Source organism: Hemitrygon akajei, unplaced genomic scaffold (assembly GCF_048418815.1).
Source record: "Hemitrygon akajei unplaced genomic scaffold, sHemAka1.3 Scf000077, whole genome shotgun sequence".
NCBI lineage: Eukaryota > Metazoa > Chordata > Chondrichthyes > Myliobatiformes > Dasyatidae > Hemitrygon > Hemitrygon akajei.
Genome location: NW_027331963.1, coordinates 2,866,916 through 2,889,170, shown reverse-complemented (window position 1 = coordinate 2,889,170; position 22,255 = coordinate 2,866,916). Strand labels below are relative to the sequence as shown.

Sequence of the window (22,255 nt, the reverse complement as noted above, 5' to 3'; positions counted from 1 at the left end):
AGCAGAGCTGCAGAATGTTGAACATTTTTATCGCTCTCTGGTCACTGCCCCTCAGTGGCCTCAGGAGCCGGTGTGGAGGCCCGGATGCCTTGAGCAATCACTGTATGGAATATATGATGTTTATGTTGCAATAAAAAGATAACTAATGATGGTAGGGAATGCATTTATGCAAATCTGTTTAGGACGTCACAAACTACAATCCCCTTGTTCATACATCCCTCCTCACTAATCTTCCTCCAGATACTTATCCCTGCATACGGCCTAAGTGCTACACCTACCCGTACACCGCCTCCCTCACCTCCATTCAGACACAAAACAGTCCTTCCAGGTGAGGCAACACTTCACCTGGGAATCGGCTGGGGTCATCTATTGTGTCCGGTGCTCCCGATGCGGCCTCCTTCACACTGGTGAGACCCGCAATAAATTGGGAGGTCGTTTTGTCGAGCATCTCTGTATCATCTGCCACAAGGGAGACTTTGCAGTGGCCAAACATGTTATTTCTGATTCCCATTCCGACGCTTGATCTATGTCCTCCTCTTGTGCCAAGATGAGACCGGCCTCAGGGTGGAGGAACAACACTTTATATTCCATCTGGGTACCCTCCAACCTGGTTGTATGAATACTGAATTCTCCTTCCAGTAAACAGATCAGTGCACCCACTTCTCTATTCCCCACTCTGAACTTTCATTTCTGCTGACCACCCTATTAATTCCCTCCGGGTCCCCTCCTCCTTTTCTCCTACTGACAACTCTCTGATTCTTTATTCTCCAGCCCTTAACCTGGCCATAACGACTTCACCAATCACCTTCCACCTCCCCTCTTTCTCCGTCCCGACCTTTTCATTCAGATCACCTCCCCTCCTCCTCAGGAATGAAAAAGGCTGGTGTTCCAAAATGTCGACTGTTTACTCTTTTCCATACACACTGCCTGTTGTGCTGAGATCCTCCAGCATTTTGTGCGTGTTGCTTTGGATTGAACGTTCATGCCAAGGGGCTGGAGACTACCCAGTCGGTGTATGAGGTGTTGCTCCTCCAGTCTGAGTTTGGCCTCATCGTGGCGGTAGAGGAAGCTATGCATGTGCATGTCCGAATGGGAATGTGAAGCAGAGTTGAAGTGAGTGGGAACCGGCAGATCCTGTCTCGAAGAAGCGGTCGCCCAATCTGCGTCGGGTCTCGCCGATGTGGAGGAGCCGCACCGGGAGCACCGGGTGCAATAGATGACCCCAACTGACTCACTAGTGAAGTGTTGCCTCAACTGGAAGGACTGTTTGGGGCCCTGAATGGTGGTAAGAGAGGAGGTGTAGGGACAGGTGTAGCACTTACGCTTGCAGGGATAAGTACCAGGTGGGAGATCTGTGGGGACGGACGTGGGGACCAGGCAGTCGCGGAGGGAACGATCCCTGCGAAAAGCAGAGAGGGGTAGAGAGGGAAAGATGTGCTTAGTTGTGGGGTCCTGTTGAAAGTGGTGGAAGTTGCTGAGTATAATATACTGGATCCGGAGGTTGGTGGGGTGGTATGTCAGGACAAGGGGAACTCGGTCCCTGTTGTGGTGAAGGGAGGATGGGGTGAGGGCCGAAGTGCGGGTAATGGAGGAGGTGCGGGTGAGAGCATCATTGATGACGGCAGAAGGGAAACCACGATTCTTAAATAAAGAGGAAATTAGAGATGTCCTGGAATGGAAAGCCTCGTCCCGGGGGCAGATGCAGCGGAGACCGAGGAACTGGGAATAGGGAAAAACATTTTTGCATGTGGCTCCATCCCAGTTTCACTCTGCCTCCTCCTCCAGCTGCCTATCACCTCTCTCATCGTTCTGCCTGCTTCTACTACACATAGTGCTTTACCTTCTTTACCTTTCCTCCCTATCACCTCTCTGCTTCCCTATCCCCACCCCTCAATCTTTCCCTTTACTACGTTTTCACCTGGCACCTACCAGCCATATCCTTCCCACCCTTCCCCAACCTTCTTTATAGGGCCCCTGCCCCCTCCCTCTCAGTCCTGCCGAAGGGTCTCGGCCCGAAACGTTGACTGCTCGTTTCCATACTCCCGCTCCCCATACTAACACGGATTATATCGACCAAAGAACAAACCACCGGAGGAACTCAGTGGGTCGGGTGGCATCTGTGCAGGGAAATGGACCGTCAACATTTCGGGCCGAGACCCTCCCTCTGGACTCAGAATGGACGGGAAATAGAGAAAAGAGGTGAGGGGTGGGGACGGGGCAGTAACTGGGGAGTCAGTGAATCCAGGTGACGGGGAAGTGGGAAGGTGGAAATAGTGACAGAGGACAGCAGATGCGTGGAGACCGAACGGGATCGAGGATTAGATAGAAATACGTTGCTGGGAAGGGAGAGCAGCCGCCATCTTGCTGACGGTGTTGGTGCTGCTGTTTCTCACTTGATGTTTCCGTGTTCCTGTCCAGTGAGGCCCCGGAGGAATGTGATTAGGAATTAGTGTTTATAAATATAGAAGCGACTTCAATGAAACCTGCACAAATCGGCTGGGAATTGTGGATCGGACCGGATGTGAATCAAACTCGTAACTCTGAGAACCGGGGGGTGGAGAGATGGGGACGGGAAGGTACAGCAGGAAAAATCAAAAATGTAGCTGGTATAAGATGCCGCAGGTAGTTCGGGCAGAGTGTGAGGGGCGAGGAGCAGAGTCACCGGTTCAGGTGGGAGACCCTCCACCCGTCACGTGATCCAGTTTCTCGCTCCCATTTCAGACGCAGATCTGCAGTATCTCAGGTTTTCGCTTCCGAGGCCCCGCCCCCGTTTCACAGTCTCCGGATGGGCGGGGTTTTCGTTCCGTTCTCTGTTGAAGCGGATCGTCTGCTGGGAGCCGGAGGAACGATCGCTGTCTGTGGGACAAATTGATCAAGTTCTCATCGGTGAGTATTGAGGCCGGTCACTAGGGGTTGACAATTTCACATCGGTGAATACTGAAGCCGATCCCGGGGGAGGGAAACCTGATGTTGGGCAGAGAGTCCCGTTAACTTCCCTGAACTGGCGGCCTCGTCCCGCTTCCTGGACACAACCTGTCGTGGTCGGTCCGGGTTATGGGACCTTCACACCGAACCGACTGAGTTGAGCCGCCGCTCAGCCCCTGGTGTTCTGGTCCCAGGAGCGGGATGAGGTGTTGATGCCGAGACTGAACCCAAGCATTAAGATGTGCCTGGAGAACTTTACCTCCATCACCCGGCCCGGTATCGGATCCAAACTTCACCTGGATCGACGCCTGGGGTCGATAATTGATTTACATATTTCCAGCTCGCTGGAAGCGGCCGTTCGGCCTGTTTTGTTCTTGCAGACTCGAGGGTTAAACAGAGTAATCGCACCCTCGGGAGACTCCTCCACGTGTATGAGTAGTTCCATCTTTCCCCGTTCAGACAGGACAGTGAGATCCAGATCTCTCACGTCCTCCCGGGGGGCTGGGAAGTTTACATCCGTCTTCTTTCCATGACTACGACCTGTCAAAATACTGACAGCGTTTCCCGATATCTGGCCCTATTAATGCAAGAATTAAGTATTTTTTTCATTTACCCGAGTTTCTCGGAAATGTGTACACTCCCTCCGGAATTTCCAAAGGAGCAACCCAGGCTGTCTAATATTTCCACACGATTGAAATGGGGAATCTTTATTTTGTTTTCCATGTACAGAGGTTGAGTGAAAATCGAGTCTCCGGTATTCTCCACTCAGATCAATACATTGCAGCAGTACATTGAGGTAAAACAAATCATTCTGGTTACAGAGAAAGTGCAGTGCAGGTAGATATGTGGTGCAAGGTCACATCGATTTAGACTGTGAGGTCACGAGTCCACTCATCACGCTGTTCGCTTCTAACAGCAGAATGGACACCGTCCTTGTGCCTGGTGGAATGTTTCTGTTTTATTTTCTCTTCGCCCCTATGGGGAATTAGAAATGAGAATGTCCAAGGTTGTGAGGATCTTTCATTATGTTGTTTGATTTACTGTGGTAGTGAGAAGTGTAGACAGAGTCCACGGAGGGGAGGTTGGTATCTATGATGTGCTCAGCTGTGTCCACAGTTCTCCGCTATTTTATTCAGTTAAAGGAAGAGCAGTAGCCATACAAATATATGAAGAATCGGGATGGAATACTTTCTGCTGTGCATTGAAAAAGTGTGTAGAGTAGAAAAGGACATATACCAAAGTTCTTATTGTTTGTTCTGGATTTGTTATATTGGAATCTGTTATCTACTAGTGCGTACTATTATTTCAGGGTCTGTGTATTGCGGCAGGAACATCAGAGATCGCCCTTCATCCCATTCTCCCATCTGGCTCCATTTGCTCATCCCCTGCCGATCTGGTTCAACCTCTGCCCGGCCTGTATCCCACCACCTCAATGAGAAATATCAACCATCTTGTTCAACCTCTGCCCGGCCTGTATCCCACCACCTCAATGAGAAATATCAACCATCTTGTTCAACCTCTGTCGAGCCTGTATCTCACCATCTCAATGAGAAATATCAAGAATCTTGTTCAACCTCTGTCCGGCCTGTATCCCACCAATGATTATTCATCAACAATCTTTCTCCTAGCGTTGTCTTCATTGTGAAGTATTTTGACTTACTGAGTTATTTCTGAATTTTGTTTTTGTTACCAGGAAATACCAGAGAATTTGTTGAATGCAGCACAAGGAAGTGTAAAGGCAGCCATTACAATTTTAGCTTAAACGTTACGAAATGGAAAAGGAGGGAATATGGTGTTGAAATAAATATCAGCCATGGTTGAGTGGTGGAGCAGAGTTGAGTTACCATGCAAAGCGTGAAGTGTCCGGATGGGAAGATTTCTATGGCATGTTGATAAAATTTTGGTGAGGGTCAAAGTATATCTGGCAAAGTTCTTGTTATTTTTGCTAATTCTGTCATTTTAGAATCTTTTGTACAATAGTATGTACTATTCATTCAGTACCTATGTGTTGCTGGAGGACCATCAGTGATCGTCCTTGATCCCTTCTCCCACCTGGTTCCATCTGCTCATCTTGTTCAACCTCTGTCCAGTCTCCTCACACCCCCCAACCCTGCTTCAGTGATGTACATCAACCATCTGGGTCATCCTCAGTCCGCCTTGTATCCCACCTCCTCAATGTTATATATCAGCAAACTTTCTTCCAACCCTTGTCTTCATTGTGAAGTGTTCTTTTGTAACTTCGGCCTCGCTGAGTCATTTCCAGAATCGGTTATTGTTAGCTGGAATGCCGGAGGGTCATCAGGTACCAGTTCTGTTGTGCATTGGTGTGGAGGTGCTAGTTTATGAACAGTGACGGGCTGACACACTGCAGCATTTTACTGGCACCAAAGAGTACTGGGAGAGTTGGTACTTGGGCTATAATCCTGTGATCAGCGTTCCAGCCATATGGAACTGTGGATGATTTAGCTTTAACATTGGATTGTGCTTCTACAGATGGGGCTGGATAGTCGTCCTTCTGCAATAAAGCAGAAATTTCGAGCAGCTGGACATTGGTTGTGGGGAAATCCGGGATTGTGAGATAGGTGGGGGACGATGTGTGAGACTCTCAGGGTTGTTAAATGACAGGTTCAGCTGTTTGACCCTGTGAGGTTGGGAAGTGGATATCACAGTTTTTGATCCATGTAAAAAGGACGCAGGAATCGAGCTGCTTGGACTTAAGAGGTGTTGAGAGAGTATTCCTGGTCTGGGATCAGATGGTTTTTTTTTCTGGAGTTCCTTTGGAAGCAAAGACTGCTACTGAGGAGAAGATGGGTTACCAGTCCATCCTCACAGGGAGAGGCTATGAGTAAATGTGTTGTTCTGTGTTTACACCAATAGAAATAGACTCGTGAGTTTTGGTGTTCAAACTGTGTTTGGAAATTCCCCCCCTCCCCCCCCCCCCCCCCCCCCCCACTGATACCTGTCTTTCACTCGGTGGAAATCAGGCAGAATCTCACGTTGCTGGAGATCTGCACTAAAAACTGTAAACGTTTGAAGTCATTCTGACAAAACATTATTAAACTGAATTGTAAAGTTTGTTCCTCTCCCCCCAGGTGTTCCTTACCTGCTTAGAGTTTCTGGTAATTACAGTTTCTTTTTATTACATTCACCCTGGACTGGTTTATATTTCCTGAAATGCACCTATTTTAACCTGGGAATGGAAATGACTCATCTGTGATAGTAGAACATTAAAGAAAGCACAACTTTTCCCTGCGAATTATCCTGGTACCAATTTGTCTGTTATTCCAGGAAATGTGTTCAGTGCAGTTATTGCTAAGAAGGTTTACAAGAATAATCACAGGAATAATTGGCTTTATGTATGAGGAGCATTTGATGGTTCTGGACCTGTGCTCAATGGAGTTCAGAGGGTCGATGGGGGTGGTGGGTGGGGGGATGTATGGTTAAGTAAACCTACCGAATGCTGAAAAGCCTGGATACAGTGGTCATGGAGAGGATGTTTCCATCAGACGGAGTGTCTGTAATCTTACAGCACAATCTCAGAATAAAAATGCTTCCGTTTAAAATTGAGATGAGAATAAAAATGGCCAAAAGCTGTCTGATCTGTAGAATCTGTTGCCGCAGAGGTAGGTTGATGGTGCCATTGAGTGTATTTATGACATAGATTACATATTCATGATTGCTAAGTCACTTCAGGGTTGCAGGAGGAAGGCAGGAATATGGTGTTGGAATCAATCTCAGACATGTTTGAGTGGTGGGGCAGACCAGATGGATCGAATCACCTAATTCTGTTCCTGTGTCTTATGTCTTACCAGGACTGTATGATGGCTCCTTCTTATCCCATATCGTTCTGTGATGTGTGAGGGTCAATAAAAGGTTGTTCACTGAGATCATTACATCTGCCTTCAAAGTTTAAATATCAGTCAGTTTTGTTTTTAGTAACATTTAGTAGAAAAGTTTGGTACTCCTTTTTATGGATAATGTACTTCATTATCTTTCATGTTAAAGTTAGACCTGCGGTGAGAGATTTATTGGAAGAAAAACCCAACTGGAAGCAAACCACAGCTGAAGACGAGGGAACAGCAACAAGTACCAGCCCGGGGATTGAGAGAATGAACTGGAGAGGACCCATCTGACTCGGAGATGCCAGGATTTAGTTAGGACAAAGTTTGGTGAGTCTCATTTACTCAAACACTGGTCCTTTAGACATTACATACCTGTACAAAGGAAGGTAGGAAATAGTTGGAGTGAGACTGAATGTGCCCAGAAGTAACAGTTATGCCTCTGTCAGACCCAGTTCCAATCACTCCAGGTCTGGTAATATGCTTCGAGCAGCACAGCCGTTTAAAAACAGTCCCTCTCACTCACAGTGTTTACTCAGTTCTAGATCTTGCATCTCCTGAAGTAACTTTTGGTCAGTTCTGAGTGGGGAGAGGGAAAGAGTGTTTATACTGACTGTCTTTCAAAAAGAGTAATTATTTGAACTTGCTGCAAACTCTCTACCCATACCCTATACTTTCTCAATTAAATTATTGACCTAGATGACGAGTAGCAATGGGCGTAACCCCAGGGAACGTCACTAAGTTCGGGACTCGATTTCATGAAACAGCCTCTCACCCTCTGCTTCCTACGAATCATCTGTTTGCAGACCCTGGGGCTCTGTAACAAACTCAATGTTAACAGGAAGATTAGTCAGTGATTAAGATGAAGAGAGAATTGTGGCCTCCTGAAAGGACACGTGAGCTGAGCTGTCTGATTCATTGGACCAGATCCACCCTCGTTGACAACCTAATTTACCCCTTTCCCACCCACCCAGGTCATGTTACTTCCGATCACCCACAGTACTCCAACCACCCTCCATCCCTCCAGTGGCCCCACACCCTTCTGACCATTCACCCCACACCGACACATAGACAGGTCCCCTTCACCCACGTCCACCCTCCCAGCTTGGGGAACCAGAGCAAACTGATCCCGCAATCTCGACTCAGTGCAAAACTAAAACCAGGGATGCAAGACTGGAGAGCCCGGAGCCTCCAGCTGTCCGGCTCGGGCCGGGCCCTTTCCCACTGCAACCAGCCCTTGATTTACACAAACCTGAGATCAACACCGTCCTCACGTCATCTGAACAGGAAACACCCCGGCATTAGCTGCGGTTGACATCGTCCTGCGAATTGCAGTAGGTCTCCTTATGCGGTCAAACTCCCCGATGTCCGAAATGGGGACCGGAACCGAACATGGTCGAACTCCCCGCTGTCCGAAATGGAGACCCGAACGCGCCATGGTCAAACTCCCCGCTGTCTGAAATGGAGACCAGAACCGTACGCGGTAAAACTCCCCGATGTCCGAAATGGAGATCAGAATCGTACGTGGCCAAACTCCCCACTGTCGGAAATGGAGACCAGAACCGTACGCGGTAAAACTCCCCGCTGTCCGAAATGGAGACCAGAACCGTACGTGGTCAAACTCCCCGCTGTCTGAAATGGAGACCAGAACCGTACGCGGTAAAACTCCCCGATGTCCGAAATGGAGACCAGAACCGTACATGGTCGAACTCCCCGCTGTCCGAAATGGAGACCTGAACACGACATGGTCAAACTCCCCGCTGTCTGAAATGGAGACCAGAACCGTATGCGGTAAAACTCCCCGATGTCCGAAATGGAGACCAGAACAGTACGTGGTCAAACTCCCCGCTGTCGGAAATGGAGACCGGAACCGTACTTGGTCAAACTCCCCGCTGTCGGAAATGGAGACCTGAACCGTATGTGGTCAAACTCCCCGCTGTCCGAAATGGAGACCCAAACCATACGCGGTCAAACTCCCCGCTGTCTGAAATGGAGACCAGAACCGTACGCGGTCAAACTCCCCGCTGTCCGAAATGGAGACCAGAACAGTACTCGGTCAAACTCCCCGCTGTCGGAAATGGAGACCCGAACCGTACTCGGTCAAACTCCCCGCTGTCGGAAATGTAGACCCTAACCGTACGCGGTCAAACTCCCCGCTGTCGGAAATGTAGACCGGAACTGTACGCGGTCAAACTCCCCGCTGTCGGAAATGGAGACCCGAACCGTACGTGGTCAAACTCCCAGCTGTCCGAAATGGAGACCGGAACCGTACGTGGTCAAACTCCCCGCTGTCGGAAATGTAGACCCTAACCGTACGCGGTCAAACTCCCCGCTGTCGGAAATGGAGACCCGAACCGTACGTGGTCAAACTCCCCGCTGTCGGAAATGGAGACCTGAACCGTATGTGGTCAAACTCCCCGCTGTCCGAAATGGAGACCCAAACCATACGCGGTCAAACTCCCCGCTGTCTGAAATGGAGACCAGAACCGTACGCGGTCAAACTCCCCGCTGTCCGAAATGGAGACCAGAACAGTACTCGGTCAAACTCCCCGCTGTCGGAAATGGAGACCCGAACCGTACTCGGTCAAACTCCCCGCTGTCGGAAATGTAGACCCTAACCGTACGCGGTCAAACTCCCCGCTGTCGGAAATGTAGACCGGAACTGTACGCGGTCAAACTCCCCGCTGTCGGAAATGGAGACCCGAACCGTACGTGGTCAAACTCCCAGCTGTCCGAAATGGAGACCGGAACCGTACGTGGTCAAACTCCCCGCTGTCGGAAATGGAGACCTGAACCGTACGTGGTCAAACTCCCCGCTGTCGGAAATGGAGACCCGAACCGTACGTGGTCAAACTCCCCGCTATCCGAAATGGAGACCGGAACCGTACGGGGTCAAACTCCCCGCAGTCCGAAATGGAGACCCGAACCGTTCGCGGTCAAACTCCCCGCTGTCGGAAATGGAGACCCGAACCGTACGCGGTAAAACTCCCGGCTTGGAAACGTAATCGCATGGTGGATTTGTTCGGTGACTTGTGAACATATGTGATTAACGACCCTGCAACTGCGGACTGAATAAATATTTAGTCTAACAATTCTAATCAGACACACTATCTCCTCGCCTTTCTCTCTCACCCCTGGCTACTTACCACCTCTCCCTCACCACTCCCTCCTCCCAGTCCCTCTTCATCATCCAGCCCTCTACCCCAGCGCTTACTTCTTTCTCCCTCTCGCCCTCACCGTCTCGCCTGTCCCTCACCCCTTCCTTATCATCGCCCCTCTCAATCATCCTTGGTTCCTCATCGCCGTTCTCCCTCTCCCCCTTCTCTATCCCTCTGTTACACCCCTATTCGACCAGTCTCCCACTCTCTATCACCCTTTCCTCGCTTTCTACTCTCACCACTGTCTCTACTCCTCTATTAACAAATCGTACTCCTCTCTCGTCTCTCTTCATCTCTTCACTCTCTCATGCCTGTTTTAATTTCTCTCACACTCTCTCCCCTCTGTCCATCTGTTTCTCTTACTCTTCCATTCTCTCTCCTATCCCACAATCCCTGTCTCTACCCCTATCACTTGTCGTCCCACTCCCAATCTCAGTCACCCTCTGTCTTCCCCTCTCCATCTCCTCCTCTCTCATGCACCCTCTCACCTCACTCAAACTCGTCTTTCTCACTCACTCACCTCTGCCTGTCTGTAACCTCCTCCATTTTTAACCCTCACCCTCGCTATCTCTTTCCCAATGTCCTACCCTCTCCCCCTCGCTCTCCCAAGCAATCTCCCTGTTGGCATCCGTATCCCACACGGTCTTCTCCTCTCTCTCACCCTCTAAATGCACCGCTCGTCCTAAGCGTTCCCCCTCTTCGCTCTCTCTCACTCTCTCTCAACACACCCCTGTTCCCCTCTCCCTTCCTCCCTCCCTCTCTCTCTCTCCTTCCCTCTCGTCACACCCTGCGTTCTCCACCTCATCCCATACTGTACATACATCAACAGTACTGAAATGCCAAGTGCCGTTTGTAGCTGGGATCTTTCTGGGTTCCAGATCCTCGGTTATGGTCTTTGTATATGAGGATCAGCAGGATCCTGGGGTCCGAGTCCATAAGGCACTCAGAGCAGTTACGCAGGTTGACTCTGTGGTTAAGAAGTCATACAACACATTAGCTTTCCTCCGTCATGGGATTCAGTTTAAGAGCCGAGAGTTAATGTTGCAGCCATATGGGACCCTGGTCAGACCCCACTTGGAGTACTGTTTTCAATTCTGGTCGCCTCACTACAAGGAGGATGTGGAAACCCTAGAAATGGTGCAGAGGAGATTTACAAGGATGTTGCCTGGATTGGAGAGCAGGCCTTATGAGAATTGGTTGAGTGAACTCCGCCTTTTCTCCTTGGAGCGACCGAGGAGGAGAGGTGACCTGATAGAGGGATAGAAGATAATGAGAGGCATTGATCGAGTGGATAGTTAGAGGCTTTTTCGCAGGGCTGAAATGGCTAGCACGAGAGGGCATAGTTTTAAGGAGCTTGTAAGTAGGTACAGAGGAGATGTCGCGGTAGTTTTTTTTACGCAAGTGGTGTGCGTGGAATGGGCTGTCGATGGCGCTGATGGAGTTGGAAACGATAGGGTCTTTTTAAGATACTCCTAAATGGCTAGATCCGTAGAACCAAAGAACACTACAACACAGTAACAGGCCGTTTGGCCTTCCTTGGCTGTGCCGAATCATTTTTCTGCCTATCCCACTGACCTGCAACTGGACCATATCCCTCCATACCCTTCTCATCCATGTACCTGTCCAAGTTTTTCTTAAATGTTATAAGTGAACCTGCATTCACCACTTCATCTGGCAGCTCATTCCACACTCCCAGCACTCTCTTTCTGAAGAAGCCCCCCCCCCCCTTCATGTTTGCTTTAAACTTTTCCCCGTTCACCTTTTAAACATGACCTCTGCTTTTCTTTCTCCCCTGGCCTCAGTGGAAAAAGCCTGCTTGCATTCACTCTATCTATACCCACCATAATTTTATACACCTCTATCAAATCACCCCTCATTCTCCTACGCTGCAGGGAATAAAGTCCTAACCTATTCAACCTTTCTCGGTAACTCAGTTTCTCAAGTCCCAGCAACATGCTTGTAAAAGTTCTCTGCATTCTTTCAAGTAATCTATGAAATTGTACATTGGTGAGCTTGACATCAGTAGTGGGAAAGTTATAGGAAAGTATATGCAGGAACCGGATAAAAGTTTTTGGATAGATGTGGACTGATTAAAGATAGACAGCATGGCTTTGTGCATGGTAGGTCATGTCTAACCAATCTTATAGTCTCTCGAGGAAGTTATCAGGAAAGTAGATGAAGGCAAGGCAGTAGATGTTGTCTACATGGACGTTAGCAAGGCACTTGACAAAGTGTCATATAGGAGGTTGGTCAAGAAGGTTCAGTTACTCAGCATTCAAGATGAGATAGTAAATTGGATGAGACACTGGCTTTGGGAGAAGCCAGAGTGTGGTAGCAGATGGTTGCCTTTCTGACCAGAGGCCAGGGACTAGTGGTGAGCCATAGGGATCAGTGCTGAATCTGATGTTGCTTGTCATCTATATCAAGAATCTTGATAATGGTGTGTTTGACTGGATCAGCAGATTTGTAGATGACACCAAGATTGGTAGTGTAGTGGACAGTGAGGAAGACTATCATGGCTTGCAGTGCGAACTGGACCAGCTAGGAAAATGGTTTGAGAAATGGAAAATGGAATTTAATGCAGACCAGTGTGAGTTGTTGCACTTTGTTATGACCTACCAAGGGAGCTCTCTCACAGTGACTTGTCAGGCACAGAAGAGTTTTGTAGAAGAAGGAGACCTGGGAATACAAGATCTTAATTCACTGAAACTGGTATCATAGTTAGATAGTAATGGAAAAAAATTCAGCCCATTGGCCTTCATGAACCAAAGTACTGAAAACAATAAATGGATGTTATGTTGACTTGTAGAAGACATTGGTGAGGCCTAATTTGGAGTATTGTGTGCAGTTTTGTTCACCTACCTACATGAAAGATGTAAAAGAGGTTGAAAGAGTTCAGAGAAAATTCACAAGGATGTTGCCAGGTCTAGAAGACTTGGGTTATTAGGAAAGATTGAACAGGTCAGGACTTTATTCCTTGGAATGTAGAAGAATTGAGAGAAGATTTGATGGAGTTGTACCAAAATTATGAGGGTTATACATGGGGTAAATGGAAGATTTTTCATTTTTCAAAAATGGCTTTTCCCACTGAGATTGGGTGGAACGAGAACCAGAGGCCATGGATTAAGGGTGAAAGGTGAAACATTAAGGGGAACATGAGGGGATACTTCTTCAAACAGACGATCATCCAGGTGTGCAATGAGCAGACAATCTAACTGGTGCATGCGTGCTCAATTTCAACATATAAGAGGACTGTATAGGTACCTGGATGGTAGGGGTATGGGAGTAGAGAGCTTAAATAGATGCATACAAACTAGATGGAACAAAGGGCCTGTTTCTGTGTTGTACCTTTCTATGACTCTGTGACAAGAACATGAAATAATACTATTATTAATTTAATTCATTTTATCAGCTGTGTAGACCAACCATTCATCCGGGCAGGAAATCTTCAGATGGCTTTAAAACTGTTGGAACTTTAAATTGACAGCAGGTAAAAGAAAATCCCAGCTGCATGTCAAATAAAGTCTAATTACGGGAAAGTGTTTCAGTTACTGTGGCGCCAGGAACCCATGCAGCTCAGTGGGAAATGGGGATAATACCAATTGAGAGAGTCAGACTTAGCCACGTCATGAATTGGAGATGGCAGAAATGCCCCATTCTTATAGAGACAGGAAGGACATCAGACAGTCTGATGGTCATTCCAGATACCAGCACTGTGCCCAGTCAGGAGATGATTTCTCTGTCCAACTTGGGCTGATCCTCACTGTAACAGTGTGATGTCAGATCACACCTTGGCAACTAAAGTGATCTCATTTGAAATGTTGTTCTACACCCATTGATGGATTTTGTAAATCTTTTTACAGGTTAAAAACGAGAAGAATTTGTCTCCAGGAATCTCAAACACGGCACGCCAATTTTGCTGTCTCTATCTAGATATTTATAAAGTGGTGTCGACCGTCCTTCCTGCTCAGACTGTGCGGAGGGATTCATTCGGTCATCTGACCAACTGGCACGCCCGTCATTTTCCACAGGAGAAAGACCGTTCACCTGCTCACTCAGTGGGAATGGATTCACTCGGTCACCTCAATTGAAGCTACATCAGCAAATTCACACTGGGCAAGGACATTCACCTGCTCTGTGTGTGAGAGGGGATTCAGTGGGTCATCCCACCAGTGGACACACCAGTCAGTTTCCATTGGGCAGAGGCTGGTCATCTGCTGAATTTTTGGGGAAGGATTTACTCGGTCATCTCACCTAATGGCTCTCCAGCGAGTTCACTCTGGAGAGCAGCCGTTCACCTGCTCGGTCTGTGGGAAGGTATTCACTAAATCAACTCCCCTACTGAGACATCAGTCAACTGACGCTGGCGAGCGGCCATTCACCTGCTTAGACTGTGGGAAGGGATTGACTTTGTCATCACACCTACTGACATACCAGTCAGTTCAAACTGGGGAGAAGCCGTTCACCTGCTCGGACTGTGGGAAGGGATTCACTCAGTCATCAAAACTAGAGAGTCATCAGCGAGTTCACACTGGGGAGAAGCCGTTCACCTGCTCGGACTGTGGGAAGAGATTCACTCATTCATCCACCCTAGTGAGTCATCAGCGAGTTCACACTGGGGAGAGGCCATTCACCTGCTCGGCTTGTGGGAAGGGATTCACTCAGTCATCCAACCTACAGCGTCATCAGCGAGTTCACACTGGTGCAAGGCCGTTCATCTGCTCAGACTGTGGGAAGAGATTCACTCTTTCATACAAACTGCAGAGACATCAGCGAGTTCACACTGGGGAAAAGCCGTTCACCTGTTCAGACTGTGGGAAGAGATTCACTCAGTCATCCAACCTACAGCGTCATCACCGAGTTCACACTAGGGAGAAGCCGTTCACCTGCTCAGAATGTGGGAAGGGATTCACACAACCATTCCACCTACTGAGTCATCAGCGAGTTCACACTGGGGAGAAGCCGTTCACCTGCTCAGAATGTGGGAAGGGATTCACTCACTCATCCCATCTACAGAGACACCAGCGAGTTCACACTGGGGAGAAGCCGTTCACCTGCTCCATCTGTGGGAAGGGATTCAATCGGTCATCCACCCTAAAGATTCATCAGCGAGTTCACACTGGAGAGAGGCCGTTCACCTGCTCAGAATGTGGGAAGAGATTCACTCTGTCATGCAACCTACAGACACACCAACGAGTTCACACTGGCGAGAAGCCGCTCACCTGCTCCGTCTGTGGGAAGAGATTCACTAAGTCATCCCAACTACAGAGACATCAGCGAGTTCACACTGGTGAGAAGCCGTTCACCTGCTCAGAATGTGGGAAGAGATTCACTGAGTCATCCCGCCTAAAGAGTCATCAGCGAGTTCACACTGGGGAGAAGCCGTTCACCTGCTCAGTCTGTGGGAAGAGATTCACTCAGTCATCCCGCCTACAGAGTCATCAGCGAGTTCACACTGGGAAGAAGCCATTCACCTGCTCAGAATGTGGTAAGGGATTCACTCAGTCATCCCACCTGCAGAGACATCAGCGAGTTCACACCGGGGAGAGGCCATTCACTTGCTCGGACTGTGGGAAGGGATTCACTCAGTCATCCACCCTACAGAGACATCAGCGAGTTCACACTGGGTTGAGGCCATTCACCTGCTCAGAATGTGGGAAGAGTTTCAGTGAGTCATCGCACCTACAGAGTCATCAGCGAGTTCACACTGGGGAGAAGCCGTTCACCTGCTCAGAATGTGGGAAGAGATTCACTCAGACATCCCACCTACAGAGACATCAACGAGTTCACACTGGGGAGAGGCCATTCACCTGCTCAGTCTGTGGGAAGGGATTCATTCAGTCATCCAGCCTTCAGAGTCATCAGCGAGTTCACACTGGGGAGAGGCCGTTCAGCTGCTAAGAATATGGGAACGGATTCATTCAGTCATCCCAACTACTGGCACATCAGTCTGATCACAATGGGGAGTAGTCGTTGTTAAGTATCCCTAGGTTTCGTTTGAGGTGGACTGTTATTTTGTGAGAGAGAGAGAGAGAGAGAGAGAGAGAGAGAGAGAGAGAGAGAGAGAGAGAGAGAGAGAGAGAGAGAGAGAGAGAGAGAGAGAGAGAGAGAGAGAGAGAGAGAGAGAGAGAGAGAGAGAGAGAGATATTAAGTAGGCGAATCAGTCTGACTCGCAGCTTGTTTAAGTCACTCGCAGTTTGTTTAGTTTTAACCGAGGACACAGACACTCAGAGTCAGACAGAAACTAAGGAGGAGAAATGGAACAGCTGAAACAAAGGAACTAGTCGCCAAGGGTCACTATTTGTGACTTTCCTATGCCCACAAGGGTGGGTTAATTATCAATTCATCATAAAGTACATCGAATGTATGGTGGTCACCTCGTATGATCCATAGGAGTGGATCTGATTTGGGGTATCCTGTGAAGACCACTGATGTGTTAACCCTTGCCTGGGTGTGGTGTGGTAATTCACTTGAAGACAATGCCTCTTGTGACAAGTCACTTTCGGTGATAATGTTTATGTGGATTTGGAACGACGGATAAAATCTACAGCGACTCTTCTCTCGTTTTACCACCGTGGAACCTGTGGAATTCGGCATAATTGCCTTCTCTCGACATTTAGCCTGGATTACAAACATCTCTCTCATCACCTATTCCGTGAATGAACTGAACTTTCATACTTTACCATCTCAAGACTCCCAGCCTCGATTCCCCTAATCTCAATAGTTTGGGAGTTGCATTTACACACATATATACACATTACTCTGTTAACTTTTGTTTATCTTGCTCAAGTTTCTATATAATAAGTAGATACTAATAAAGAGAGTGGTTTTTACATAAAAACCAGACTCCAGTGTGAACTCTATTTCTGCTGGTTTGTTTCTAAAGCGTTATGGTTCGTAATAAAATTGGGGACTGCATCCGAAATCTGAACACATTTGGGGTGTATTGATTGATTTATTATCAATTCCATTGGGCAAATCCCATTTGATTTATTTGTGTGTGGAAAATCAGCAGCAGATGCTGATAGGATTGTGGAAGCGCCAACCTCTGAGGTATTAGAGGACGCCAGAAGGATTGAGTTGTTGTGCCTTGCTAGAAGGTTAAAACTTACTAAGGTGAAATCGACAATAAGGAGGGCACAGATGCAGACTGTAATAGCTGCACATTATATATCTGAGCGTGTGTTTAAAGTGGATTTGGAGGTGTTTCCTGAAAGTAAACCTCGTGATCTTGAGCTCCCGTAGAAATTTGAAAAATTGAAGATGGAAGCTACAGTAAGACAGAGGCAATTTGAGGGTAGAGAGGCAGAAAAACAGAGCGAGGAAGCAGAAAGACAGAGGCTGCTCGAGCTGGAAAGGATAGAAAGATTGCAGGAAAGGTACTCTGGTGATAAGTTTGAGGCCAGTCGGGAAGTTAAATTGGTACCTGCGTTTGACTAGGCAGAGGTTGTTAGATACTTTTAGCGTTTTGAGAAGGTTGCTCAGAGTTTAAAGTGGCCAAAAGAAGGTGGGCCTATTCTCATTTCATTCATTTTTCAATCTTTTTATTGATTTTCCAATAAAAAATACAAATCAGATGAGGTTTTAGCAAACAGATAATACGAAAGATGTATAAACAGCAAAACAAATATATATTGTGAAAATCAGAAGTTTTTTTTTTACTGTGTCATGTAACCCCATGGTCCTGAAAAACGTTGTCTCATTTTCACTATGTACTGTGCCAGCAGTTATGGTCGAAATGACAATAACGGTGACTTGACTTGAAGTAGAATGTTACGCTGTTATAAATATAATCAAGAAACCTCAACTCCTCTTAACAAATCAAAAAAAAAGATCGGCCTATTCTCTTACAAAGTGTAATTAAGGGGAAGGCTTAGCAAGCCTATTCTGCTTTGACAGTTGATGAAACAGCTGATTATGACATCGTGAAACAGGCTGTGCTCAAAGCTTACGAGTTGGTCCCAGAATCATACAGGCAAAAGTTTAGAAGTTTGAAGAAATCTGTGAACCAGACTTATATGGAATTTGCTTAAGAGAAGTTTGTGTGTATTACCCACTGGTGCACATGTAAAAATGTGAATGATGATTTTAACAGCTTGAAAAAGTTGGTTTTAATTGAAGAATTCAAAAGGTGTGTCCCTGATGACATAAAGATGCATTTAGATGAAAACGATGCTGCCACTTTGCAGGAGTCTGCTAGATTAGCAGATGAGTTTGCATTAACTCATAAGGTTAAGTTTATCCCAAATAAAAGTTTCCAAAAGAGTAGCAAGGATAACCAGGGTAAACCAGAAATTAAAGCTGGGACTAGTGACAAGAGTAAGGATGAAGGGAAACAGTTGAAGGAGAAATATTCTGGTCTCACTTGTTACTATTGTAAGAAAGCTGGTCATATGATGGCTAATTGTTTTGACCTGAAGAAGAAAACGGAAGATGAGGCAGTCCCAAATACCTGTGATCAGTATGTTGAAGCACCTATAAACCCACAGGATGCTGAACATTCTGTTGAGTCTCAGTTCAGGACTGAGAGGTCTGACCGAGTTAAGAAGGGATTCGATCATTTTATGTCAGATGTGTTTGTATTAGTAAAGGAAGGGTCAACCCCGGTACCAGTGAAGATTCTTCGAGTTACTGAGGCTTCTCAGTCACTTATATTAGAGAGCGTTCTAAAGTTTTGTGATGAGACTGACACTGGTGAGGTAAATCTTATTAAAGGCATTGGGGGCGGTGTGGTTTCCATGCCGTTGTGCAAGGTAACTTTACAGTCAGCGTTGGTTTTGGGACCTGTTAAAATCGGATTATGCTCCAGTTTACCGGTGGGAGATGTTACTTTGCTGTTAAGGAATGGCCTGGCAGATGGTAAAGTTGTTCCTGCAGTGCAGTTAAAAACTAACCCAACCACTGACGATCCACAGATGGATTTTAACATTTATCCTTCCTGCGCAGTAACTCGAAGTATGGCTAAAAAGTCTGCCGACGCAGACGGTTCTGTGCAGCATGATTCTGATACCGATGATGGCCAAAATCTGGATTCCGGTTATGATGACTTGTCAGGGACTTTCTGCCTTCATTGTTTCATCAGGATTCAGGTAGTGAGTCTGATGAAATAGACTTCTCCCTGTCCAGGAAGGAGTTTATAGCAGAACAGAACCGAGACCCTGAGATTGAAGCTTTAAAAGAAACAGCTCTCTCAGATGATGAGATTAAGAAAGTGCCAGTAGGGTATTATCTCAAGGATGGAGTGATAATGAGGAAGTGGAGGCCACCTGCTATACCAGCGAGTGAGGAATGGGCAATTGTTCATCAAGCTGTAGTTCCTAAAGTTTATGGGGCTGAAATTTTAACTTCGGCCCACAGTATGCCCTTATGTCGACATTTTTGAGTGAATAAAGCTGTAAACAGGATTATGAAATAATTTTATTGGCCTAATTTGAGGGAAGATGTTGTGACCTTTTGAAGAGCCCTGACACATTTGCCAAGTTGTGGGTAAACCACAGCAGGTCACCCCAGTGGCCCCACTCCGGCCTATACCTGCATTCGGTGAACCCTTTTCAAAATTTATAGTGGATTGTGTTGGCCCATTGCCAAAGACTGAAGCTGGCCATCAGTATCTGCTAACTATTATGTGTACTGCATCCAGATTCCCAGCGGTAATAACTCTATTAAAGTTAAAACTCTGGTGAAGACTCTTACCAAGTTTTTTTTTTACTTTATTTGGTTTGCCTAAAGAAATCCAGTCTGATCAAGGAAGTAATTTTACATTTGGATTATTCCAGCAGGTAGTTTATGAACTGGGAGCTAAACAAATTGCATCGTCTGCATACTATCCGGAATCACAAGGGGCTTTAAATAAATTCTATTCTGCCCTCAGAACAATGATTAAGACATACTGTGTTGAAAAAGGAAAAGATTGGGATGAAGGAATATATTTGCTTTTTTTCGCAGTAAATGATTCAGTACAAGAATCACTGGGCTTTAGTCCATTTAAACTTGTGTTTGGTCATAGAGCAAGGGGACTTTTGACCTTGTTAAAGGAACAGTGGATAGATGGGGATGTACATGTTAACTTGTTAGACTATGTTTAGAAGTTCAAGAATAAACTACACCAAGTCTGTAGTCTAGCGAAATAAAACTTAAAGATTTCTCAAAACAAAAGGAAGTGTTGGTTTGATAAGTGAGCCCGCGAAAAAGAATACCAGGTGCGGGATAAGCTGCTTGCCTTATCTCCAATGCTTATGAATCCAGCTCAGGTGAAATTCAATAGACGGTATGAAATAGTCTCTCAAATTAATGATCTGAATTATGTTATGAAAACACCCGACCGATGTAAACTAACACAGGTGGTACACAAATAGAAGATAAAGACTTATTTTGACAAGCAGGCACCATCTGTGAGTGCTGTTGTCAATTCTTATGAATCTGGCAACCCTGAGAATGAAGTAATTGACTTGTCTGAGAATTTTCAAAAGCCAAACGTGGTCCCAGTTATGCTAATGAACTCGGTTGTTCCAGAAAACATTGTTAACAAGTTGGCTCATCTGCAGCCAAAGCAACAACAACAGCTGAAGGAATTAATTCTGAAGTTTAAAGATTTATTTCGCGATGTTCCCAAGCAAACCATGGTCGCAGTACATGACGTAGATATCGGTCAAGCCAAACCGATTAAACAACACCCATATCGCATGAACGTAGAAAAGTGTCAATTGGCTGAGCAAGAAATTGAATATATACTAGAAAGTGATATTATTACTCCTTTGGCATCAGATTGGAGCTCACCCTGCGTTATTGTTCCCAAACGTAATGGAGTGTTAGATTTTGCACTGATTATAGGAAGGCAAATGCAGTAACAAAAACAGATGCCTATCCTATCCCTAGAGTGGATGATTGCATCAATAAGGTTGGAAACACGAATTTCTTACAAAGATTGATCCGTTGAAAGGGTATTGGTGTGTTCCATTGACAGACAGAGGTAAAGAAATTTCTGCATTTGTGACACCTTCTGGGTTGTATGAATACGATGTTTTGCTATTTGGAATGAAAAATGCTCTAGGAACATTCCGGAGAATGATTGATTCTGTAATTCGAGGGTTAGAACACAGATGCCTATATTGATGACTTAATCACAGGGAGTGACACTTGGGAAGAGCATATCTCTGCAGCAGAAAAGCTGTTTGATAGGCTTTCCCAGGCCAGCCCTACAGTTAACTTAGCTAAGAGTGAATACGGCCATGCCACTGTGACCTGTCTTGGCTATGTTGTAGGTCAAAGCAAGTTGATTCCTGTTCGGGCAAAAGTCCAGCCAATTTCTCAAGTTCCTATTCTGACTGCTGAGAAGGCTCTTAGAAGGTTTCTGGGAATGGATGGATATTATCGTAAGTTCTGTAAGAACTTTGCTGGTATCGCTCTTCCTCTGAGTAATCTCCTGAAGAAGAGAGAAAAGTTTGTTTGGACCGAGCCTTGTCAGGAGGTATTTGATTGAAAGTTATTATTTGAGATTAGGCCAATCAATGTAGTGCTGTCAGCAAATTTAATTAGCAGATTGGAGCTGTGGGTGGCAACACAAGTCATGGGTGCACAGAGAGTAAAGGAGGGGGCAAAAGAGACAACCCTGTGGGATATGTGTGCTGAGGGTCAGAGAGACAGAGGAGATGGAGCCCACTCTTACCACCTGCCGGCGATCTGACAGCAAGTCCAGGATCCAGCTACACAAGGCAGGGTGAAGGCCGAGGTCTCTGAGCTCCTTGTCGATACTTCACGCCTTCGTATGGTTACTGCTCTGCCCATGACTGCAAGGAACTACAGAGAACTATGGAGAGCAGAGAACATCAGAGAAACAAGCCTCCACTCCATGGACTCTTCCTGCACTTCCCCTGCCTCGGAAAAGTAGGCCATGTACTCAAAGACCCTCACAGCCTGGACATTCTTGCTGCAAACCCGCTCCCCCATCGGGGAAGAGATACAAAAGCCTTAAGGTGCGTAACGCCGGGCTGAAGGACGGCTTCCTGTCTGCAGTTATAGGCCAAATGAATGATAAAATAGACTCGTTCTCACAATGTAACTCGACGTGAACCTGCACCATATGTCTATCTGCACTGCACTTTCTCTGCAGCCACAATACTTTGTTACAGTGATTGTCTTGTCGTATATCAGCTCAATGTACTGTTGCAATGTATCCATCTGTGTGGATGGTACGTCAGGCAAGATTTTCACTATAGCTCAGTATGTAATAAGAATAAACAAATTCCCCATTTTAATTGTGTGGAAATATTAGACGGACTGAGCTTCTGCTGGAACCTCAGAAGGAAACTGAACTGTTGTCATTTCTGAGGAATG

At 46.6% G+C, this 22,255-nt stretch overlaps 1 protein-coding gene across 1 annotated transcript in view; it reads left to right on the top strand.

The window, feature by feature from the left end:
- The first annotated feature begins 14,179 nt into the window (after positions 1 to 14,179).
- Positions 14,180 to 22,255, top strand: part of LOC140722422 (uncharacterized) — a 69,858-nt gene continuing 61,782 nt past the window's right edge. Inside the window, exons 1-3 of the mRNA XM_073037166.1 lie at positions 14,180 to 14,358; positions 14,857 to 15,151; positions 15,221 to 15,810. Of these exons, the coding sequence (XP_072893267.1) occupies positions 14,180 to 14,358; positions 14,857 to 15,151; positions 15,221 to 15,810 (1,064 nt within the window). The remainder of the gene's footprint in view (positions 14,359 to 14,856; positions 15,152 to 15,220; positions 15,811 to 22,255) is intronic.